The sequence below is a fragment of the Halichoeres trimaculatus genome, unplaced genomic scaffold (assembly GCF_033239565.1).
Source record: "Halichoeres trimaculatus isolate MK-OKI-2021-1 unplaced genomic scaffold, fHalTri1.1 fHalTri1_scaffold_9, whole genome shotgun sequence".
NCBI classification, from domain to species: Eukaryota; Metazoa; Chordata; class Actinopteri; order Labriformes; family Labridae; genus Halichoeres; species Halichoeres trimaculatus.
The window spans coordinates 2,104,021-2,127,968 of record NW_027437188.1 but is presented as its reverse complement, the minus strand read 5'-3'; the positions used below and the strand labels follow the sequence as shown (position 1 = coordinate 2,127,968).

General features: G+C 38.3%; 2 protein-coding genes and 1 long non-coding RNA gene across 4 annotated transcripts in view; all 3 read left to right on the top strand.

Annotated features, from left to right (window-relative positions):
• Nucleotides 1-23,948, top strand: part of LOC141798106 (coiled-coil domain-containing protein 106-like) — a 114,430-nt gene that overhangs the window by 18,445 nt on the left and 72,037 nt on the right. The gene's annotated exons all lie outside the window — the stretch shown is intronic.
• Nucleotides 9,244-23,707, top strand: LOC141798107 (uncharacterized). Its single transcript, XR_012599130.1, has 3 exons — nt 9,244-9,665; nt 14,609-14,700; nt 22,887-23,707. It is a non-coding gene; the product is annotated as an uncharacterized LOC141798107 (long non-coding RNA).
• Nucleotides 14,767-23,020, top strand: LOC141797778 (zinc finger MYM-type protein 1-like). Its single transcript, XM_074679462.1, is given in 6 exon segments — nt 14,767-14,777; nt 15,007-16,463; nt 16,466-20,161; nt 22,536-22,623; nt 22,704-22,763; nt 22,884-23,020. Coding segments are annotated over 3 exon segments (1,698 nt in total). The 3' UTR covers nt 16,696-20,161; nt 22,536-22,623; nt 22,704-22,763; nt 22,884-23,020.

The following is a 23,948-nucleotide window of genomic DNA, read 5'->3' as shown; positions in this document are numbered from 1 at the left end:
ATTTACCAAATATTTTATCTAACCAGTCAGACAAAAGGATTAGCTATGCCTGAGTTTTGGGTTAATTCTTCTGATAGTGCTTGCAGGCCATTCGGAGTGGTATTGTTTGGAATAAAAACACAACAATCTTATTGGAATAGTGCACAGATGCCCCCTGTCACAGCCGATAAGAAATCTAGAGCCAATCAGTTTTGATAAGACATGAGAGAAGTTGTTGCAAATTGTTCATAGATTTCCAGTGAGTGCATCTCTTGTCATGTTACTGAGTCTCTGAATATTAAAATGGGTGTAATCAATTCTATCTACATTTTTGGGTAGCACTTTAGATTGCAGCCCGCGTCTTACAGTGTAGTTTCCCGTCTCTTACATTGCAGTTTCCTCAACTGTTGGGGTAACTCTCACACATGTACCATGACATTTTGCGGTATCTATGGGGTAGTTACGCTCGCATCTTACAGTGTAAGTCCTGGAGTCTTACAGTGTAGTAGTTTGCTGTGCAAACCTTGATGTGCCACTTCCTCTTAAGAATCAGTATGGATACGGATAATTTAGACCAGTGATGAACTTAAACACTGTAATGTATTGATGAGTATGTGTTTCACACAATAATGGCAAGACACGCTGACGTATAAAATATCTTTATTTTTTAAACACACAGAGACCCGGAATAGTAATTCACCTTTTGAGTAACCCAGCCATTAAGTTTAAACTTGTCTTTGCTTACTGTCTAACTGTCCAGTAGTTTCACTGAGTAACTACCAAGCACTTTACCTGTAACTACTGGTCAACATCTGGAACCAGTCTGGATTATAAAGTGCGCACTTGTTGGCTTTACTTACCGGGTAACTAACCACTACTTTACCTGTAACTACTAGTCAACTTCTGGAACCGGGCTGGATTATAAAGTGCACACTTGTTGGCTTTACTTACCAGGTAACTACCCAGCACTTTACCTGTAACTACTGGTCAACATCTGGAACCAGGCTGGATTATAAAGTTAACATTTGTCTGCTTTACTTACCAGGTAACTACCCACTACTTTACCTGTAACTATTGGTCAACATCTGGAACCAGGCTGGATTATAAAGTGCACACTTGTTGGCTTTACTTACCGGGTAACTACCCACTACTTTACCTGTAACTACTAGTCAACATCTGGAACCGGGCTGGATTATAAAGTGCACATTTGTCGGCTTTACTTACCAGGTAACTACCCACTACTTTACCTGTAACTACTGGTCAACATCTGGAACCAGGCTGGATTATAAAGTGCACACTTGTCGGCTTTACTTACCGGGTAACTACCCACTACTTTACCTGTAACTACTGGTCAACATCTGGAACCAGGCTGGATTATAAAGTTAACATTTGTCGGCTTTACTTACCAGGTAACTACCCACTACTTAACCTGTAACTACTGGTCAACATCTGGAACCGGGCTGGATTATAAAGTGCACACTTGTTGGCTTTACTTACTGGGAAACTACCCACTACTTTACCTGTAACTACTGGTCAACATCTGGAACCGGGCTGGATTATAAAGTGCACATTTGTCGGCTTTACTTACCAGGTAACTACCCACTACTTTACCTGTAACTACTAGTCGACATCTGGAACCAGTCTGGATTATAAAGTGCACATTTGTCGGCTTTACTTACCGGGTAACAACCCACTACTTTACCTGTAACTACTGGTCAACAACTGGAACGGGGCTGGATTATAAAGTGCACACTTGTCGGCTTTACTTACTGGATAACCTATAAGTACCCCGCACTTCCCCTGCAACTTTTTGTGTTCAAACTATGGACCAAAGTCTAGCTGTTTGAATCTTTAAAAAACAAACACCATGCAAAACATTACTATGGATTGCATCGAGAAAGAATACTCACTCTGATTAAAACATTTTAATTTAAAAAAACAACACAATTATTTTGCATTTCTAACAACAGCAAAGTAACTTGAAAGAACAGAAACAATATTTCTTAACTCAGAAAATAATTTAAGAACTTTAAATGAACATCATTACTATTTTCTATACTTTTTCTTTCTTTCTTTCTTTCTTTCTTTCTGTTTCTTTCCCTTGGTCTTCTTCTTGTTTTTCTTCCGTCGTTCCTCTGACGAGGAACTGGCGGATGAATATTGACGTGTAACTTCAAGGTCTTTCTTTTTTGCTGTTGCTAGTAATGAAGAAAAAAACAAAATATTTTAATAAAAAACTGTGTGCTAACACTCAACACTGCTTCCAAGTTATTAATGTATTACAGCTTGATCAAGTACCATATCACATGCTTAAGGCTTACAAGCATAGACATTACATACAGACGCCTCATTACATGCTTGAGTGTGATGCACTGCACCGCCAGGATGGGTCTCTTTATTGCAGTCCAGCATCAGAAACAACTTGAGTGAAAGCATCTACACCTGTATTCTGAGCAGCCTAAAGTTACAGTTAACGGCGCTGTATTGAAAGCAGATGACGTGTCTTAGTTTAATTCTACCACAACTGAGTAAAAATCTTATTTAAACTTTAATACGCATGTCAACAGGATTAATATGAGATGTCTTGTTTGTGCGTGCAAGCGCACATACATGTGCCAGTGTCTGAAATAGTTACACTGAATAAACTCACAGTACAAAAAAAATCAAAAAAAAAAATCTTGTTTTAATGGTGTCTTAACAAGGGTCATGATTGTGTGTGTATATGTTTGTGTGACAGAGAGATAAATTCAATCGCTAACATACTACAATGACAGCGATGATGATTTACAAAATAAAGTAAAATAAGATTTACAGAATTACTATTAAGTTATTTGTACTGTTATTATTAGTAATATTATTACTACCTATAACTATAATATTATCAACATTGTTGGCATTACTATTACCATTACTATCATTGCAATTATTACTCACTCATCTGACTTTCTCATCTATTTGTTTATTTTCCTGATCCACTTCTTATATTATTGTTAATATTATCAACATACCTTCCCTTTTTTCTACTATTAATATATAATTTATTCTTTCTGTTGTTCTTTCTATCCATATTTAACTATATTACTATATTTTATTTATTCACCCTACTTATTTACTGCCTCCTTTACATCTTCTTCTCTCCCTACAACCAATGCTACACCATTGGCAAACCCCCCCTTCCCCGACCGTCTACCTATCTTCCTGGTAATGCTGTTGCTATTCTCCTCTCATTTAAACTCCACCCGATGTTTATTGCTGTGAATGCAGCAATGCATTCACAGCATATGTTCTTCTGTGACAAAAAAATGTATTCTTCTTCTTCTTCTTCTTCTTCTTCTTCTTCTTCTTCTTCTTCTTCTTCATTCTTCCACCCGCTTTTTTGGACCGCTAAAACTCTGACAAACTTCAACCGATTTTCACCGTTCAAACTTCAAAACGTGTGTTTCAGTGGGGACAAGGGGGCTATGACTCTTCAGAAACTTTTCACAAATACTTTCCGACATATTTAAAGATTTATGAAATTTCGGTCCCATAGAGATGAATGCGAAATTTTCAAAATTTCCTCTCTTCAGGACATTTTTTCCGCCTGCTTCAAACCCTTCTCATTCAGTCATACATTCAGCTACAAACTCCATTCGAACTTCAAAATATTCAGCTATCTTTTGGCTTCATTCAGTGGGTTTCAAATGTTTCCTAGCATTCATAGGTTCTTCACAATGACCCTTCAAAGGTCATGATGCATTTCAGCTCTTTGAGCCGTTTAACATTGGTGTGTATTGGACGGAATGTTTTGGCTTAGAGTGGGAGATTCAAACGACAGAGCAGGGAGAGGGGGAAACAAGACCTGGAAAAATTCTGGGTAAACTGCTCTTTTGGTCACAATTTTCGCTCCACATAGGCATATCATATGTCAAAATGGAGGAGGGCTTGTCCTGCTTCTGACAAAGTGGTTTTTAAAGCAAAAGGATGGAGCACTTTTTCACAAAATGGCCAACTGTCATGAGAAGTTAAAAAAAATCCTCATATACCTCCATGTTAATTCCTGAGGGGTTTTCTCAGAGATCAGTAAATTTTCCCTCATCTATCTATCGCTCTCGTGGGTTCGTTTCTTGACCTTCATGCATGAAATTTAGACGGACAGCTTCCTCTGGGTCTCAGGATTCCTACGGTGTGTTCATTTTTATTCTAGCCCTCATGGTTTTGGCAAGGTGACAGGAGATTCGGACTCTTGCTTTGCCACAAAATCTTCAGAAGATTACAGTAACAAGGGCAAAGTTGTGCACCTGCACCTGCTGCCCTTGACGAGCTGGTCACCGTGGAAACCTTTGATCTCATGCAGCTGTTTATAGTAACTCATCAAAACATCCAGGACCAATGACAAGCGAGTGTGTTAATTTATCATTGATCACTAATGCAAAATCTGGCTTCAGAAAAGCCTCAGCAGACAGGTTTACATGATTGAACACACACACACACACACACACACACACACACACACACACACACACACACACACACACACACACACACAGGGAAGAAAGTATCACACTTTAACAGCATTTGACTTCCATTTCCCTGAGTCAGCTCCTTATTTTCCTAGATTTTTTTCTTTAAATTTAAATCCCTTCCTTTAATTCCTGAATTGATTCAGCCATTCAAACTTTTAAATCCAATTTTAGATTACACTGATTCATGCTTCATCATCATTCTTTTTGTCAGAATTGCAAGCACCTTTACACCCTGATTTCAAAGGGAATGTGTTGGGAATCAACAGACTCCACCAGCTCTCTGATGGCAGTTGGTAAACAATGATCACCATGGCAACATCTGGCTTCAGATGGGCCTCAGCCTACAGGCTTACATGGTTAAAAAACTCACACACAGGACACACAGGATTACATTTTAACAGGGTTTAAGATAGCCAACTTACATTTACCCTCAGTCAGGTCATTATGTCCATCAATTTTCTTTAAAATTTCATACATTCCTTTAATTTTTGAATAGACGCAACTATTTCAACTTTAAATTCATTCATCCATTCAATTTATTGTCCATTTATTTCCTTTCATCCAAGAGTTCATGGCAGGCTAATTCAGCATTCTGCATTAGCAGTTGAGCGCAAGCTTTTACAGGAGTTCTTTAAACAATTTTCAGACATATCCTCAGTCATTCATGATCAGCATTCTGCATCAGCAGTTGAGCACAAGCTTTTCAAGACTTCATTCAACCATTTCAGACACATCTTCAGTCATTCATGTTCAGCTTCTGCTTTAGCATTTCAGCGCGAGTTATTAAAGACTTCATTCAGCCATTTTCAGACACATCTTCAGTCATTCCTGGTCAGCATTCTGCATTAGCAGTTCAGCGCAAGCTGCTTCAGCATTCTGCATTCACAGCGCAATTTCTTCAGAAATTGCTTTTCTAGTTTTTATTACTCTTTTATTCTCTCTTTTCTTGATGTCTTTACTACAATTTATTTATGTATTACCATTACCACCCCTATTACTGCAGCTAAGCTATCCTTCTCCCTATTATAAGAAACTTTTCACATTATTATGGTTCTAGTGATTATTGATTTTTTTTTAAACCTGTTATTTACATAAGCATCCATATTAAAATTTAATCTAATTTAACAATTATTGTGGCTGATATTGCCATTGTTATTATTATTATTTTTTAATTTATACAACAATAATAATAATAGTATCATTTAGATGTGTTAAGTTGGCAATGTCAGTTACTTATTTGTGTGTGTGTGTGTGTGTGTGTGTGTGTGTGTGTGTGTGTGTGTGTGTGTGTGTGTTTATATATATATATATATATATATATATATATATATATATATATAAAGAGATAGATAGATAGATAGATAGATAGATAGATAGATAGATAGATAGATAGATAGATAGATATGAGTTACACCCTACACACACACACACACACGTAGAATGCACCAACCTTTGTCCACTTGCTCTTGGAGAAACGTGCATTCCTCCTTGAGCTACGCAATCTCCACTTTAATATTTGAAATCTCGATTTTAGCTGAAATTTTTTATAGAAAACAAACAACAAAAAAACAGTAAAATAATGTCAGTATATTCCAACACTCTCCAAAAATTGTAATTGCATTTCAAAACTTACTTCTTACCTAAACTGTCTGTCAAAGGTTAGTTGATGGCAACAGCAACATAAAAAAACCCTGACATGCTATAAAAAAACGTTGTTTTTGGCCATTCCTGCTACTTATTGCTCATTTTGTGAGCTGAAGTAGTTAAGGCACAGTTTAAGAGTTATGTTCATTGATTTGAATTCAAAGGGCAACTCTGTTTTTTGGGGCGTCAGTGGCACAGTTGGAGAATGCGCTTGTGGTGATCAGAAGGTTGCAGGTTCAAGCCCAGCTCTGGGCGACACATGGCGATGTGTCCTTGGGCAAGACACTTAACCCCTAGTTGCTCCCACTGCTGTGTCAGTGGTGTGTGAATGGGTATGAAAAGGCGTGACTGTGTTAGACCTACTGATGGATAGCTATCATAGTAACGATCGGATCCATCAGTGTGTGAATGTGGGCGCGAATGGGTGTGAATGGGTAAGTGTGACCTGTGGTGTAAAGCTGCTTTGAGTAGTCCATGACTAGAAAAGCGCTATATAAGCTCAAGTCCATTTACCATTTAACATTTACACCTGGACCTTATTTATAGGTGTGTGCATGCTCATATACTCACTCAGACAAGCATCGTGCAGCTCGGAGTCCTTCAGAAGTTATTTGTTATTTGTCTGAAGACGGTACACGAACTGACTTTATGATAACACTGGCGATGGATGAAAAAATATAGCCGAAATGAGCGATTTTGCAAAGATTATGTCCTGTGCTGAAGCTCCCTTGCCATGGCCCCGCTAAGTGCGGCTAAAATCGGTTGGATCTAAACAACTTCTGAAGGACTCCGAGCTGCACAATGTTTGTCTGAGTGAGTATATAAGCATGCACACACCTATAAATAAGGTCCAGGTGTCAAAAAAACGGAGTTGCCCTTTAACAGACCACACTCAAAATTTTTACAGTCCATCCCAAAAGAAACGTGGCATCTATTATTACAATCAAGTAATTATAAGTAGTTAATGTAGACATTCAGTAAGATACATATGTACATATAAGATACATAAGATACATATAAGCAAACTATGGCTGTCTTACCTGTCCCCAGACCTGTTTCCTTGTCATTTTCCTTTCCGTCGTTGTACCTTTGGGGCACACATTTTCTTCTTTTCGGTCTTGACATGACTTCAATAAGGGAAAAGGCAGAAAAATTTACATTTTATCATTATAATGGGACATAACTTTAAGAATCATCATACCACCGTGATATTTATGTCGTAATTGTAATTAGCATTTATGTTCGACAACCTACCTCAATGCAAACTGCTCCCAAAAATGGATGCCTGCATCTCCTTCGCTTGAACCATGACATTGCATTGCGCCAACTACTGGACTGGAGTCAGCATTTTCAAGACGTATTGTCGTAATCAATTGTTCAAAAGATTAGACCACATTGACGTTTTTTGAAGTATAGAATATGCTGTAATAATGCCAAAGACCGAAAACTTAATATGTTTTAAGTTAAAAATGTCTAATAATTGTCATATTGATAGATGAAGTTATCTCTGTGATGAATTGGTTTTGTCTGAGTTTTGTTGTCTTTGGGCACTTCCTGTTTTGGCGAGGAGCTTGTTGCACGTGGCATCTCATTACATCAGTACAACACCGGCAACAATTGGTTTTCTTTCGTTCGTCCTTCCCCTGCTGTACAGGTAATAAAAAAAGTGTGTTTTAATTAATCTACAAGATTTTAAATGGCAGTCTAAAGTGTTATTGTGCATGTGTAAGTTTTATGTTCAATGAATTCATTACATTACTGAATGAAAGCCAGCAACAAGCGTGTTTTCTTTTGTTCGTCTGGTGTAACAGTTGCCATTGTGCCACGTTCATGCTCAAATTCCGGAGATTGACTGTAAGGATCTTTTCATCATTAGACATCTATTAAAGTGATACTCCGGGATGGAACAAGTTGGGTCCTATCACAAGGTTTAGGGCAGAAATTACCCCTACAGCAGTGTTTTTGTGCAGCAGAAGACCAGAACACTCACACCAAAGACCCCTGGCCCTGCTCGTCAGCCGGTTTCCTCTGCACTCAGATGGGGCCATTTTTTACTTGACCAAAAACACAAATAAACAGTCCCACCAAAAAAAATTCTGATATCGGTCTGCATTTAAGCTTTATTTAGAGAATTTTCAGCATGTTACTTTCACACAAAACACCGCTAAATAAGGCTCTGGTTCTCATCGTGTCTCTTCGTCCTGGCAGACTACCTGAACCAACTACCTGAACTAGAGCCTTATTTAGCGGTGTTTTTGTGTGAAAGTGATGCGCTGAAAATTCTCTAAATAAAGCGTGAATGCAGACCGATATCAGATTTTTTTTTGGTGGGAGTCCGTTTATTTGTGTTTTTGGTCAAGTAAAATATAGCCTTGTCTGAATGCATAGGAAACCGGCTGACGAGCAGGGAGGGGGTGTTGGGTGCGAGCGCTCTAGTCTTCTGCTGCACAAAAACACTGCTGTAGGGGTAATTTCTGCCCTAAACCCTGTGATAGGACCCAACTTGTTCCATCCCGGAGTATTATTTTAAAGGTCTTGTATACATGTCTAAAAGGCTTTCATTTCTTTGCCACTGGTTGATTGATTGTAGACCAGACGTCAATCAGACGTCTAATAGACCTTAAAAATAAGCTCAGTGTTTTGTCAATATTTTAATTTAAAAAGTCACATTAGACGGTTAATATCACTTGTTGACGTTATTTACACTGTTTTATGAATGATTTGAATTAAAGTACTGCTCTGTATCTCTTAGACGTGGCCAAGCTCGTGAGAGAGTTGCTTCGGAAAGCAGCTGTAGGAGACCCATACCCTTAGCTTTAAGTCCATACAGTGGAAGTATTTAGAGAGAAATAGCTCCACTCTTCATTATTCTCATATTTAATTATTTTTATAAGTCATTTCCTAATGTTTTTTTTCTAAGTAAAACTTAAAAATATAGCTAGCAAAGGAAAACAGGGAGAAAAAATCGATAATCTTTGAAGAAGTTCATTTCTAACAGAGAAGTACAACATAGATGACAATATGGTTTAGGACAAAAGTGTATTATATCTGTCTAACCTGTGTAATCCTTTATTTCAAATGTGTCTCTCCAGTTTTGCCCAAGGTATCAGGAGGAGGCATGTCGATCTTATTGAAGATGGCATTTGTGGAAGCAGCACATCCATAACAAAAGTTTATGACTGCCTCCGTGAGGCCTGCGTCCAGAGGCGTCGCCTGGCCCAGGCATCTGGGGCTTCAGCCCCGGATGTTTTTTCCTCAGCCCCGGATAATTCAACTTCAGAATGAACATTGAGCCATCAAAGAAGTTGTAGTTTCCGTTTTCATGAACGCAACACAGGATGACGTCTTGTTGATGCCAAGACCAATCAGAGAGGGGTTGCGTGAAGGATCCGTTTTCTATTGGCTAACGACGCGCTGGATTCAGCGAGGCATTAAAAAAACTGCACCTGACAGCCACAGAAAAAATGGACATAAGTAGATTTTTTAAACAGAGCGAGGCTGAGGCTCACGTCTCCTGGAAGAATTCAACGGACGAAGGTAAATCCATCCATCCATCCATTTTCTATACCGCTTATCCTGTTTAGGGTCGCGGGTGGCTGGAGCCTATCCCAGCAATCATTGGGCGAGAGGCAGGGTACACCCTGGACTGGTCGTCAGTCAATCGCAGGGCTGACATATAGACAGACAACCACGCACGCTCACACTCACACCTAGGGACAATTTTGGTGTGACCAATTAACCTGGTAAGCATGTTTTTGGACTGTGGGAGGAAGCCGGAGTACCCGGAGAGAACCCACGCATGCACGGGGAGAACATGCAAACTCCACACAGAAAGACCCACCGGCCGAGGTGGGGATTTGAACCGGTGACCTTCTTGCTGTGAGGCTGCAGCGCTAACCGTTGCACCACCGTGCAGCCCGACGAAGGTAAATGAAAAATTTAATTTTCATTTGTGATCACGCTCCAATTACATTAACATTAGATACAGGCAATGACAAACATTTCAAATACTGGAGACTTAATGTCTCACTACTGTCTGATGATAAGGTGCTAAATGAGCTGAAATTACAAATGAGGGAATATTTTGATATAAATGACACTGGGGAGGTGTCCCCTTCAGTTTTATGGGAAGGGGCGAAAGCTGTATTAAGGGGGAAAATAATCGAAATATCTTGTAGACTTAGAAGAGCTCGATTGGAACAGCAACAGAGACTGGAAGGTAAATTAAAGGAATTAGAACTAAATCATAAGAGAACAACAGATAAGATGATACTCCTTGAAATGAAAAAATGTAAAAAGGAACTTGAAGAACTACTTACATACAAGGCTGAAGGGGCTCTGCGTTATTTAAATCAAAAATACTATGAAATGGGCAACAGAGCTAGCAGATTGTTGGCATTTCAGCTCAGAAAAGCACAATCAAACAGGACGGTTACAAAAATTATCCACCCTATCTCTAAACAAAAGATGACAAAACCCACAGAAATAGCTGAAGCATTTGCAGAATATTACAAATCACTATACTATGATTCAGACTCTAAAGATATAGGAGATAAAACACAAACATTTTTGAACAATTTACAGTTACCATCATTAACAAAGGAAGATGCCTCAGAAATTACCCAATTAATTTCAATACAGGAAATATCAGATACGATTAAAAAGCTAAAAAGCAATAAATCTCCTGGCGTAGATGGCTTCCCGGGAGAATTTTATAAATGTTTCAGGGAAGAAATTACACCAGTACTGTTTAAAGTTTTTAATTATGTCTTATCCTCAGGAATTCCACCAGCAACATGGTCAGAAGCCATTATTTCAGTATTACACAAAGAAGGGAAAGGTCCAGTGTTGTGTGAGAACTATAGACCTGTTAGCTTACTATGTACTGATTTAAAAATACTGACAAGCATCTTAGCACAGAGAATACAGAAACATATTAAAAAAATAATTAAACCTGACCAAACGGGATTTATTCCTGGGAGGCAGGGGGCTAATAATATCAGACGAACACTAAATCTTATTTCATGTGCTACTAAACAAAACAAAGGAAGTAATATGCTGCTTAGTTTAGATGCACATAAGGCATTTGATAGTGTGAAATGGCATTTTCTGTATAACACACTGGGAAAATTTGGGTTCAATAATACATTCATAGACTGGATAAAAATTGTTTATAGGAATCCAAAATCAAGGATAAGAGTAAACGGTTGTTGCTCTGATTTCTTCCCTTTGAGAAGAGGTGTCAGACAAGGAGATTGTCTTAGTCCCTTATTATTCGCCATAAGCATCGAACCATTGGCAGAATCAATAAGAATAAATGAGAAAATTAAAGGAATTCTAGATCAGGGAGGTATAGAACATAAGCTGTCTTTGTTCGCGGATGATATACTCGTGTACATATGCAAACCAGTATCATCTATTCCAGCATTACTGCAAAACCTTGAAGAATATGGAGAAATATCAGGATATGTAGTTAATGAATCTAAATCTGTTTCCATGATGCTTTCGGGGACATTTCCGGTAGAATTGGAGGAAATAGTGAAATTTAAATGGTCCAATAATGGATTTAGATATCTAGGTGTCATTATTACTCCATTCATCTCACAACTTTTTGAAGCAAATTATGGAAAATTGATCAATGAATTTTATAGGGATATAGCCAGATGGGATATTTTGCCACTAACTTTGATGGGAAGAATTGAAGTAGTGAGAATGAATATATTACCTAGACTGCTATTTTTGTTTCAATCACTACCTATTAAAGTACCAAACAATTTCTTTAAAATATTAGACAAAAATATATCAAAATTTGTGTGGCAAAATAAAAGGGCAAGAATTAAATATAATATCCTTCAATGCCCTTAAGAGAAAGGAGGGTTGAATTTACCAAACTTAAAAAACTATTACTGGGCAGCTCAACCTAGAGCAATTGTTTTGTGGATAACTAAGGATACAGAATCTATATGGGTAGAAATGGAAAACAGCTCTTGTCCAAATTTTCCTTTGGAATGCCTCCCATTTTTAAGTAAAAAAACACTGCATGGGGTGAAAATTACAAATGAGTGCATCAGGGAAACAAAGAAGGTTTGGTCCATTGTTAGGAAGAAGCTAGGTCTTTCAAACTCCATCTGTAGAATTACTAAAATAGCAATAAATCCAGAGTTCATACCCTCCACTATGGAAATGGGTTATAACAGGTGGGCAGAAAAGGGTCTGATATACATTGCTCAAGTGTTTTTAGAACAGAACATGAAATCATTTGAACAACTCAGAAGAGAGTTCAATTTATCAACTCAAGATTTCTACAAGTATTTACAACTAAGGAGCTATCTTCAGAAACATGAAGAATGGATTAACATAAGCAAGACACCATCTAAACTTGAAGAAGTATTAAGGGCATTTACAGAAACAGAAACAAAAAAGGGAGTTGTCTCTAAGCTTTATAGGGCAATACAAAGTGAATCTGGAGTTAATAACTTGAATGTGAAGGAAAAATGGGAATTGGAAGCGAATATTACTATAACAGATGAACAGTGGGAGGACTCTTTCAAGGAGGGCCATAAATTAACAAATAGCCCAGTGTGGAGGGAGTTTGACTGGAAAGTAAAGATGCGTTATTTTAACACTCCTTTCATTACTTCGAAATTTAGTAAAACATCTGAGTTGTGCTGGAGTGGCTGTGGAAAAGTCGGAGATTTTACACATATATTCTGGGATTGTCCCAAAATTACAAATTTTTGGAAAAATATTCAAAATGAAATCAATATAATTTTGGGCATTAATTTTGCTTTAGACCCGTCACTTTTTATACTAGGTATAGCATCCGAAGAATGTACAAATACAGATTTAATTTACTCGTTGAGAGTTTTACTTCTAATTGCAAAAAAAACAATAACAGCATCCTGGCTGAAACCACAGCCTCCTAGCATAGCGGAATGGAGAGAAAGACTAAGGAATGTTTTGACTATGGAGAAAATTACAGCAAAGCTACAGGGGAAAACAGAAAGGTTTTATGACAAATGGTCTTCAGTAATTCAAACAACATATGGATTCTAGATACCTCTATAACTTAAAAATTTTTTTTTTTTTTTTTTTTTTCCTTTCTCCCTTTTTTTTTCTTTTTTTTTCCCCCTTAATTTTAGTTTATGTATGTATTTATTTTCAAGTATTATCTCATTCATCTTCATTTACTGACATTAGTCTTAAATACACTTGTCCAGAATGGGATGACTACTTAGGTTCATCATGTAATGAAATGAACATTAAGCAAGTTAAATTGAGATCTGTAAGATGAACTTCTGGAAAAAAAAAAAAACAACTAAGGAATAATATGGAAAATGTAGAAATGATATTGATTGTCTGTATTATTGCTGTTGAATGTGAAAGCATCTTCTAAATGATATTTGTGTATGTAAATATAGATGTCAAATAAAAATTAAGTTAAAAAAAAAAAGAAGACAGAGCGCCGTCGCGTACGCGAAGCGTCTGTTTACATGAAGCGCGGTCTCATCAGAGTCAGCAAAATGAGACACAGAGAGCACTGCTACAACTTTAGAGACTTTTAGACTTATGGTAAGTTGTTTTCAGCCAACACAGCCCTCTAACAACCCCGCTTTGATTTAAACGATCGTCGGGAGATGCACTCGAGGTGATCTTAAGTCATGGATCACATGCACTGTCCGCGTGCTTGTGCTCGTGCATGAAGCAAGCCGTGCTGAAGTCCACCTCACTGAAGTCTGCTAAAGCAGAGAAGTGAATTGTGCTTAAGCACGACACGGTTGCGGTCACACTGGCCATTCAAAGCATGCTTAGGGGTTGAAACCTGCTTAAAACCCTTAAAATCCCAAGCACTCTCTGAGCGTTTTTTGCTTCTGTCATATTTTACTCACTGTGGTCTCATTTTTCTCTGTGAAGTAAAGTGCAGCACCTCTATAGACTCAGGACAACCGTGGCTATAGGCTGATGTAACTCAATTATGTCTATATGCAGTGTAACGAAATTCAAAAGCTGTAATTCATTAGAAAAAAAGCGATATGAAAAAAATGTTTTTTTTCTGATTTAATTTTTTCTAATAAGGTGGGTGTTTATACAACACACTTTTAGGTACCCCGAGTCATAAGGAACGCAGGAAAAACGTGTTGTGGTTCCATCTTTACAGAATCTACACATTCTGGTACCTAAGATAAGTTGATTTGAATTTAAGGCCGGTTTTTGCTTCTGTCACATTTTTACTCACTGTGGACTCATTTTTCACTCACTCACTCACTCACTCACTCACTCGCTCACTCACAGTTTGTGAGTTCAATGCTCAAGTTCTTTCTTGCATCCTGCTCAAAATGAATTGTATTATTAATAAAACAAAAAAAATAATAAGGAAATGCAACTAATCCTGTTGTAATGGCCAGTTGTTCCCTTAAATTATTGCTTTTTGATAACACCTATTGTGATAAAATGAATCTGCTGTTATATTCTGTTTACAGATGACATTGACACTACAGGAAAGGAGAATAAAAAGGAAGATCCAAAGCAAAGGGAGGTAGAAGGAGACTAAGAAGACAATCATTACACTGAGGTCAGTGATTTGGGAACAGCAGAAACAGGGCCAAGACGCATAAAGCATCACTGCTTTCCCTCCAGCATGTTTGGCAAGCAAAAAAGATCATTTCAATCAAGTTGGTTTGAAACATTTGAATGGCTGGAGTACTCAGAAGCTGCCGCCGCAGCGTTCTGCTTTGCTTGTAGATTGTACGGAAAACAAAAACAGACAAGGGATCAAAAGGATTCACTCAACACAAAAGGACACATTAACTAGAAGAGAGCATTAGACTCTTTTAGAGAGCATGAAAAATCCAACCTGCATAACGCCTCAATGATTCAGTGGAAGAGCTTTAAAGCGACACAGGTCCACGGGGACATCACAGAGCAACTACAAGCCGCACATTTTGGATCGCAGGGAGTATCTGAAACGTATAGCAGCAGTGACAGCCTTTCTCGGGAAGCAGGGCATTGCTTTTAGAGGGCACAATGAATCACTAGAGAGTAGCAATAAGGGGAATTTTATTGAATGCATGCAGCTTCTTGAGAAATTTGACCCTTTTCTGCAAAAGTATAAACCAGCTTCATGTGCAACTTACCTTTCACCCTCATCCCAGAATGAGATGATCCAAAGCACCTCTGAGCTTATTATTTCAAGGATCATCTCTGAAATCAAAGAGGCAGAAATGTTCGCGATAATGGTGGATGAAGCAAGGGATCATCGGTCAGAGCAGCTTGCGTTGTGTGTGCGGTATGTTTCTCCACAAGGCATTGTGAAAGAGAGATTCCTTGGATTTTCCCAGCTTGACTCATTTGATGCAAGGTCTATAGCTGACACCATAGAGCAGCAGCTTGAGAAACATGGACTAGGACACCTAAAATGTGTTGCTCAGTTCTATGATGGTGCTGCGGTTATGAGCAGAGCAGTGAGTGGTGTACAAACCAGATTCAGAGAGAAGCATCCAGAGGCATTATACATTCACTGCCATGCCCATGAGCTTAATCTTGTTCTCTGTGCCAGCTGTAAAGCCATCCCAGAGGCACGCGACCTCTTCAATCTCCTGGAATGTCTCTACTCTTTCTTTTCCACATCTCCTCTTCATCATCACAAGTTGCAAGAATTTCAGAGGCAACTTGGGTTGGACATTAGGGAACTTGTTCAGTTGTCTACAACTCGCTGGGCATGTCGGGTTGAGAGTGTGAAAGCCACTCTACAAAACCTTCCTGCTTTGATTCAGGCTTTCGGGAGCATTTCAGCACCTGTAGCTAAGGGGCTGGAAAGCAAGCTTTGCCAATTCAGTACCATCTACATGCTAGTCATGTTTGACACACTGCTCTCAGTAACTCAGGGTCTGCACAAATACTTGCAGAAAGAGACAATCGACTTGGTGCAAGCAATGGAATATAAAACAGCTGTTCAGAACACAGTCAAAAGCTACAGGTGCGATGAGAAAGCAGATGAAATCTTTGACAAGACCAAGACCCTGTGCGACGATCTTGAGATTCATTCAACTGAGACAAAGAGGAAGAAGAGAAAAAACATGGACGACTTTATAGTTGAGACATTTTGCGGTGCAATCTTGACAGGTTTGCAGGCATGTCAACCTGCTTCAGAGCATTTCTTGGAGGCAGAGGCACTCAAACATCTGGCTGAACACTACAGCATCCCCTTGAAACCTGAAGAAATTGTTGTTGCCAAAAATTACCTTGAAAAAAAAAAGGCAAACTCACCATTGAGAGTGTGTTTTCCCTTTTGGACAAGGATATGTTCCCCTCTCTACAGGCCATCTTTCAAGGTGCCTTGACAATCCCAGTCACCAGCTGCAGTTGTGAAAGATCTTTCAGTGCCCTCCGACGACTACACACATGGCTGAGAAATACTATGGGTCAAGAGCGTTTAAGTAATTTGGCTATAATGTCAATTGAGAAGGAGGTTCTGCAGGCTCATGTTGACCATGAGGAGGTCATAGATAGATTTGCAAAGCTACAACCAAGGCGTTTCAGCCTTACACTTCCACCTTCAAAGCACTAACAAGAGAGACTACGGTGGATGATGGAGAAGGAGAAAAGATAACAGCAAATGAGAGGCAGAGAGAAGAAATGTCTGACAAATGTTATGTATTTTTAGTTTTAACACAATATGAAGCATCCTGTTCAAGTGCAAACACTAACACAAAAATGTGAAAGAAGAGAAGACAAAAACAAAGAGAGAAAAAAAATGAAGGAAAGAAGCAAGTGAATGAAGGAAAAAAGCAAGTGAATGAAAAAAAAGCAAGTGAAAGAGCAAGTGAAGGGTGGAAAGCAGCAAGAGAACAAAGGAAAAAAGGAAGTGAATGAAGGAAAAAAGCAAGTTAAAGATCAAAGGAGCAAGAAAATAGGGGAAACAAGTAAAAGCTGAAAGAAGGAGAAAGTAAATGGAGGAAAGAAGCAAGTGAATGAAGGAAAGAAGCAAGTGAATGATGAAAAAAGCAAGTAAAAGAGGGAAAAGAGCTAGTGACTGGAGAAAAGAAGCAAGTAAATGAAGGAAGAAGCAAGTGACTGAAGGAAAAAAGCAAGTAAAACAGGGAAAGAGCAAGTGATGAATGGAAAAAAGCAAGTGAAAGAGAAAAAAGAGCAAGTGAATGGTGGAAAGAAGCAAGTGAATGAAGAAAAGAAGCAAGTAAATGAAGGAAAAAAGCAAGTGAATGAAGGAAAAAAGCAAGTGAATGAAGGAAAGAAGCAAGTGAATGGAGGAAAAAAGCAAGTGAATAAAAGAAAAAAGCAAGTAAACGAAGGAAAGAAGCAAGTGAATGAAGGAAAGAAGCAAGTGAATAAAGGAAAGAATCAAGTGAAGGAAGGAAAAAAGCAAGTGAATGAAGGAAAGAAGCAAGAGAAGGGAGAAAAGGAGCAAGAGAATAGAGGAAACAAGTAAAAGCTGAAAGGAAGAAATTAAATGGAGGAAACAAGCAAGTGAATAAAGGAAAGAAGCAGGTGAATGAAGGAAAAAGCAAGTGAATGGTGGAAAGAAGCAAGTGGATGAAGAAAAAAGCAAGTAAAAGAGGGAAAGAGCAAGTGAATGAAGGAAAAAAGCAAGTGAATAAAGGAAAGAAGCAAGTGAATGAAGGAAAGAAGCAACTGAATGAAGGAAAAAAGCAAGTGAATAAAGGAAAAAAGCAAGTGAATGATGAAAAAAGCAAGTGAAAGAGGGAAAAGAGCTAGTGAATGAAGGAAAGAAGCAAGTGACTGAAGGAAAAAAGCAAGTAAAACAGGGAAAGAGCAAGTGATGAATGGAAAAAAGCTAGTGAAAGAGAAAAAAGAGCAAGTGAATGGTGGAAAGAAGCAAGTGAATGAAGAAAAAAAGCAAGTGATTGAAGGAAAGAAGCAAGTGAACGGAGGAAAAAAGCAAGTGAATGAAGGAAAAAAGCAAGTGAATGAAAAAAAGCAAGTGAAAGAGCAAGTGAAGGGTGGAAAGCAGCAAGAGAACAAAGGAAAAAAGGAAGTGAATGAAGGAAAAAAGCAAGTTAAAGATCAAAGGAGCAAGAAAATAGGGGAAACAAGTAAAAGCTGAAAGAAGGAGAAAGTAAATGGAGGAAACATGCAAGTGAATGAAGGAAAGAAGCAAGTGAATGATGAAAAAAGCAAGTAAAAGAGGGAAAAGAGTGACTGGAGAAAAGAAGCAAGTAAACGAAGGAAGAAGCAAGTGACTGAAGGAAAAAAGCAAGTAAAACAGGGAAAGAGCAAGTGATGAATGGAAAAAAGCAAGTGAAAGAGAAAAAAGAGCAAGTGAATGAAGGAAAGAAGCAGGTGAATGAAGGAAAAACCAAGTGAATGGTGGAAAGAAGCAAGTGGATGAAGAAAAAAGCAAGTAAAAGAGGGAAAGAGCAAGTGAATGAAGGAAAAAAGCAAGTGAATAAAGGAAAGGAGCAAGTGAATGAAGGAAAGAAGCAAGTGAATGAAGGTAAAAAGCAAGTGAATAAAGGAAAAAAGCAAGTGAATGATGAAAAAAGCAAGTGAAAGAGGGAAAAGAGCTAGTGAATGAAGGAAAGAAGCAAGTGACTGAAGGAAAAAAGCAAGTAAAACAGGGAAAGAGCAAGTGATGAATGGAAAAAAGCAAGTGAAAGAGAAAAAAGAGCAAGTGAATGGTGGAAAGAAGCAAGTGAATGAAGAAAAAAAGCAAGTGATTGAATGAAAGAAGCAAGTGATCGGAGGGAAAAAGCAAGTGAATGAAGGAAAAAAGCAAGTGAATGAAAAAAAAGCAAGTGAAAGAGCAAGTGAAGGGTGGAAAGCAGCAAGAGAACAAAGGAAAAAAGGAAGTGAATGAAGGAAAAAAGCAAGTTAAAGATCAAAGGAGCAAGTAAATAGGGGAAACAAGTAAGAGCTGAAAGAAGGAGAAAGTAAATGGAGGAAACATGCAAGTGAATGAAGGAAGAAGCAAGTGACTGAAGGAAAAAAGCAAGTAAAACAGGGAAAGAGCAAGTGATGAATGGAAAAAAGCAAGTGAAAGAGAAAAAAGAGCAAGTGAATGGTGGAAAGAAGCAAGTGAATGAAGGAAAGAAGCAAGTGAATGGTGGAAAGAAGCAAGTGAATGAAGGAAAGAAGCAAGTGAATGAAGGAAAAAAGGAAGTGAATGAAGGAAAAAAGCAAGTGAATGAAGGAAAGAAGCAAGTGAATGGAGGAAAAAAGCAAGTGAATAAAAGAAAAAAGCAAGTAAACGAAGGAAAGAAGCAAGTGAATGAAGGAAAGAAGCAAGTGAATAAAGGAAAGAATCAAGTGAAGGAAGGAAAAAAGCAAGTGAATGAAGGAAAGAAGCAAGGGAAGGGAGAAAAGGAGCAAGAGAATAGAGGAAACAAGTAAAAGCTGAAAGGAAGAAAGTAAATGGAGGAAACAAGCAAGTGAATGAAGGAAAGAAGCAGGTGAATGAAGGAAAAAGCAAGTGAATGGTGGAAAGAAGCAAGTGGATGAAGAAAAAAGCAAGTAAAAGAGGGAAAGAGCAAGTGAATGAAGGAAAAAAGCAAGTGAATAAAGGAAAGAAGCAAGTGAATGAAGGAAAGAAGCAACTGAATGAAGGAAAAAAGCAAGTGAATAAAGGAAAAAAGCAAGTGAATGATGAAAAAAGCAAGTGAAAGAGGGAAAAGAGCTAGTGAATGAAGGAAAGAAGCAAGTGAATGGTGGAAAGAAGCAAGTGAATGAAGAAAAAAGCAAGTCAAAGAGGGAAAGAGCAAGTGAATGAAGGAAAGAAGCAAGAGAATAGAGGAAACAAGTAAAAGCTGAAAGGAAGAAAGTAAATGGAGGAAATAAGCAAGTGAATGAAGGAATCAAGCAAGTGAATGTAGAGCAGCAATTGATTGGGCAATAGAGAAGAGAGGATCAGATGGAGAGGTAAAACATACAGCAAGGTGAGTTAGCTTCATCTGAAATGGCATGTGACTAAAATCAGTTTATGTTTTCTTTTTTCAGAGATGTGTGACAGAGACAATCAAGTCATTGAGGGAAATGAAAGTGGTCTGGAAAAGTGAAAGGTACACAATCACAGAATGACATTTATCTTGAATTTTTTTTTTAGTAATAAAAATATTTTAAATATTTTATTGCTGTGAATGCAGCAATGCATTCACAGCATATGTTCTTCTGTGACAAAAAAATGTATTCTTCTTCTTCTTTTTCTTCTTCTTCTTCATTCTTCCGCCCGCTTTTTTGGACCGCTAAAACTCTGACAAACTTCAACCGATTTTCACCGTTCAAACTTCAAAACGTGTGTTTCAGTCGGGACAAGGGGGCTATGACTCTTCAGAAACTTTTCACAAATACTTTTCGAGATATTTCAGAATTTGTGCGTTTTTTGGTCTCATAGAGATGAATGAGGAATTTTCAAAATTTTCTCCTTTCAGGACATTTTTTCAGCCTGCTTCAAACGCTCCTCATTTAGTCATACATTCAGCTACAAACTCCATTCAAACTTTAAAATATTAAGCTACCTTTTGGCTTCATTCAGTTGGTTTCAAATGTTTCCTAGCATTCATAGTTTCTTCACAATGACCCTTCAAAGGTCATGATGCATTTCAGCTCTTCGAGCCGTTTAACATTGGTGTGTATTGGACGGAATGTTTTGGCTTAGAGTGGGAGATTCAAACGACAGAGCAGGGAGAGGAGGAAACAAGACCTGGAAAAATTCTGGGTAAACTGCTCTTTTGGTCACAATTTTCGCTCCACATAGGCATATTATATGTCAAAATGGAGGAGGGCTTGTCCTGCTTCTGACAAAGTGGTTTTTAAAGCAAAAGGATGGAGCACTTTTTCACAAAATGGCCAACTGTCATGAGAAGTTAAAAAAAAAACCCATATACCTCCATGTTAATTCCTGAGCGGTTTTCTCAGAGATCAGTAAAATTTCCCTCATCTATCTATCGCTCTCGTGGGTTCGTTTCTTGACCTTCATGCATGAAACTTAGATTGACAGCTTCCTCTGGGTCTCAGGATTCCCACGGTGTGTTCATTTTTATTCTAGACCTCACGGTTTTGGCAAGGTGACAGGACATTCGGACTCTTGCTTTGCCACAAAATCTTCAGAAGATTACAGTAACAAGGGCAAAGTTGTGCACCTGCACCTGCTGCCCTTAACGAGCAGGGAGCTGGTCACCGTGGAAACCTTTGATCTCATGCAGCTGTTTAGAGTAACTCATCAAAACATTCAGGAACAATGACAAGCATGTGTGTGTTAATTTATCAGTGATCACCAATGCAAAATCTGGCTTCAGAAAAGCCTCAGCAGACAGGTTTACATGATTGAACACACACACACACACACACACACACACACACACACACACACACACACACACACACACACACACACACACACACAGGGCAGAAAGTATCACACTTTAACAGCATTTGACTTCCATTTCCCTGAGTCAGCTCCTTATTTTCCTAGATTTTTTTCTTTAAATTGAAATTCCTTCCTTTAATTCCTGAATTGATTCAGCCATTCAAACTTTTAAATCCAATTTTAGATTACACTGATTCATGCTTCATCATCATTCTTTTTGTCAGAATTGCAAGCACCTTTACACCCTGATTTCAAAGGGAATGTGTTGGGAATCAACAGACTCCACCAGCTCTCTGATGGCAGTTGGTAAACAATGATCACCATGGCAACATCTGGCTTCAGATGGGCCTCAGCCTACAGGCTTACATGGTTAAAATACTCACACACAGGACACACAGGATTACATTTTAACAGAATTAAGATAGCCGACTTACATTTACCCTCAGTCAGGTCATTATTTCCATCAATGTTCTTAAAAATTTGATTCATTCCTTTAATTTTTGAATGGACACAACCATTTCAACTTTAAAGTCCTTCATCCATTCCATTTATTCGTCCATTCATTTCCTTTCATCCAAGAGTTCATGGCAGGCTAATTCAGCATTCTGCATTAGCAGTTGAGCGCAAGCTTTTACAGGAGTTTTTAAAACAATTTTCAGACATATCCTCAGTCATTTTATGATCAGCATTCTACATCAGCAGTTGAGCACAAGCTTTTAAAGACTTCATTCAACCATTTTAAGACAAATCTTCAGTCATTATTGTTCAGCGTTCTGCATTAGCATTTCAGTGCAAGCCTTGCATGACTTCATTCAACCATTTTCAGACACATCTTCAGTCATTCATGTTTAGCTTCTGCTGTAGCATTTCAGCCCGAGTTATTTAAGACTTCATTTAGCCATTTTCAGACATATCTTCAGTCATCCATGTTCAGCATTCTGCATTAGCAGTTCAGCGCAAGCTGCTTCAGCATTCTGCATTCACAGCGCAATTTCTTCAGAAATTGCTTTTCTAGTTTGATATGTTCTAGTGTCATTCATTATACATTTCTTTTTTTCCTGGTTGAGGAATATGGAAGTAATGAGCAGATGGACAGATCAGAGAACAAGTGAAAGAGTAAGAGCAGAAAGTGATGGAGAATCACATGATGGAGAGGTAAAGCATACAGCATATTGAGTTAGCTTCATCTAAAAATAGTGTGCAACTGAAAAGTTTGTTTATCTGTGTTTTTCCAGATGAGTGACAGAGCAACTCCTTGAGAGAAACAGCAGAGCAGCAGTCTAGAAAAGTGAAAGGTACATAGTCACTTAATGACATTTTTCTGAGAAATTGTTTAAGTGAAGGAAGAAATAAAAAAAAAATCATTTTATATGTTCTGTTGTCATTGAATATCCATTTCTTTGTTTTTCTGGCAGCAGATTCAAAGGATGGAAGGAATGAGCAGATGGAGAGAAAAGGGCAGCTGAGACAGAGGTGCAACACAACACAATAGGGGTGGAAAGAAAAATTAAGTTCATGTTAAAATGGCTCAACAGTAATATACTTAATAAATCTTAAATAAATATACACATGTGTTGTGCTTTTTGGGGGGAAATATGACTCCTGATATTGTCTGTGGGCATCATCACTCAACATTTTTTTCATGGTCTGGTGTGTGAAACAAAACAAAACAAAACAAAAGCAAACTATAAATCACAAATCATGTAACCTCTAACACTTAAAAAAATGAGGGGGAATATGACGAGGCTTCAGTCAAAATATTTATTCAAAAAAAATATTTTTGGCTTTAAGTCCTGTATTATCTATACGTGCATCATCCTGATCTATCAGTACAATATAATTTACTTTTGACACATTCTCAAGTAGGCTACATGTTGGCAGTACCAGGCTGTAGCAAAGACGTAACAGGGCGAAAGAAAGCATAGAGATGGACCATACATCCCGGGTAGGATCCCCTAAACCTCCCTATAGGATCTGGGCTCAGCCCCCAATGTTCTCAGTCCCAAGAAAAGCCCCTGCCTGCGTCCCAGCAGTGAAGCGCCATGAGAGGGAGAGAAAACTGAGGGTCGGAGGACAACATGCTTTTGTGGTTATAGACGAAAGCAAATTCTGCCACAAACGAAAGGTAGTGCAGTATTCAATGTACAAGCTGAAAATGTTTAGTTTTTAATGCTGTGTGAGTGTGTGTGGCATAGCAGCCATGTTTGACATCTATGGGAAAATATGCCTACTACTTTTCCCTGTCTATTTTTACTTAGTACAACCGTGGAAGGTTCGGAAGAACTTGGAGGGGAAGATCCTGGGTTTTTGGGATGCTGGAAGTGGCAGAGGAACGTCGACGGCCCATTTTGAAGCTTTTCAGGCGGCGTACCAGAAGGTGATTAGAACATTTTATCACTAAATATGTTAGGTCCGGAAGTGAAGTGATAAGCGACTGCTGGCGGGCCTACAACAACATCCAACAGCAAGGCCACATCCAT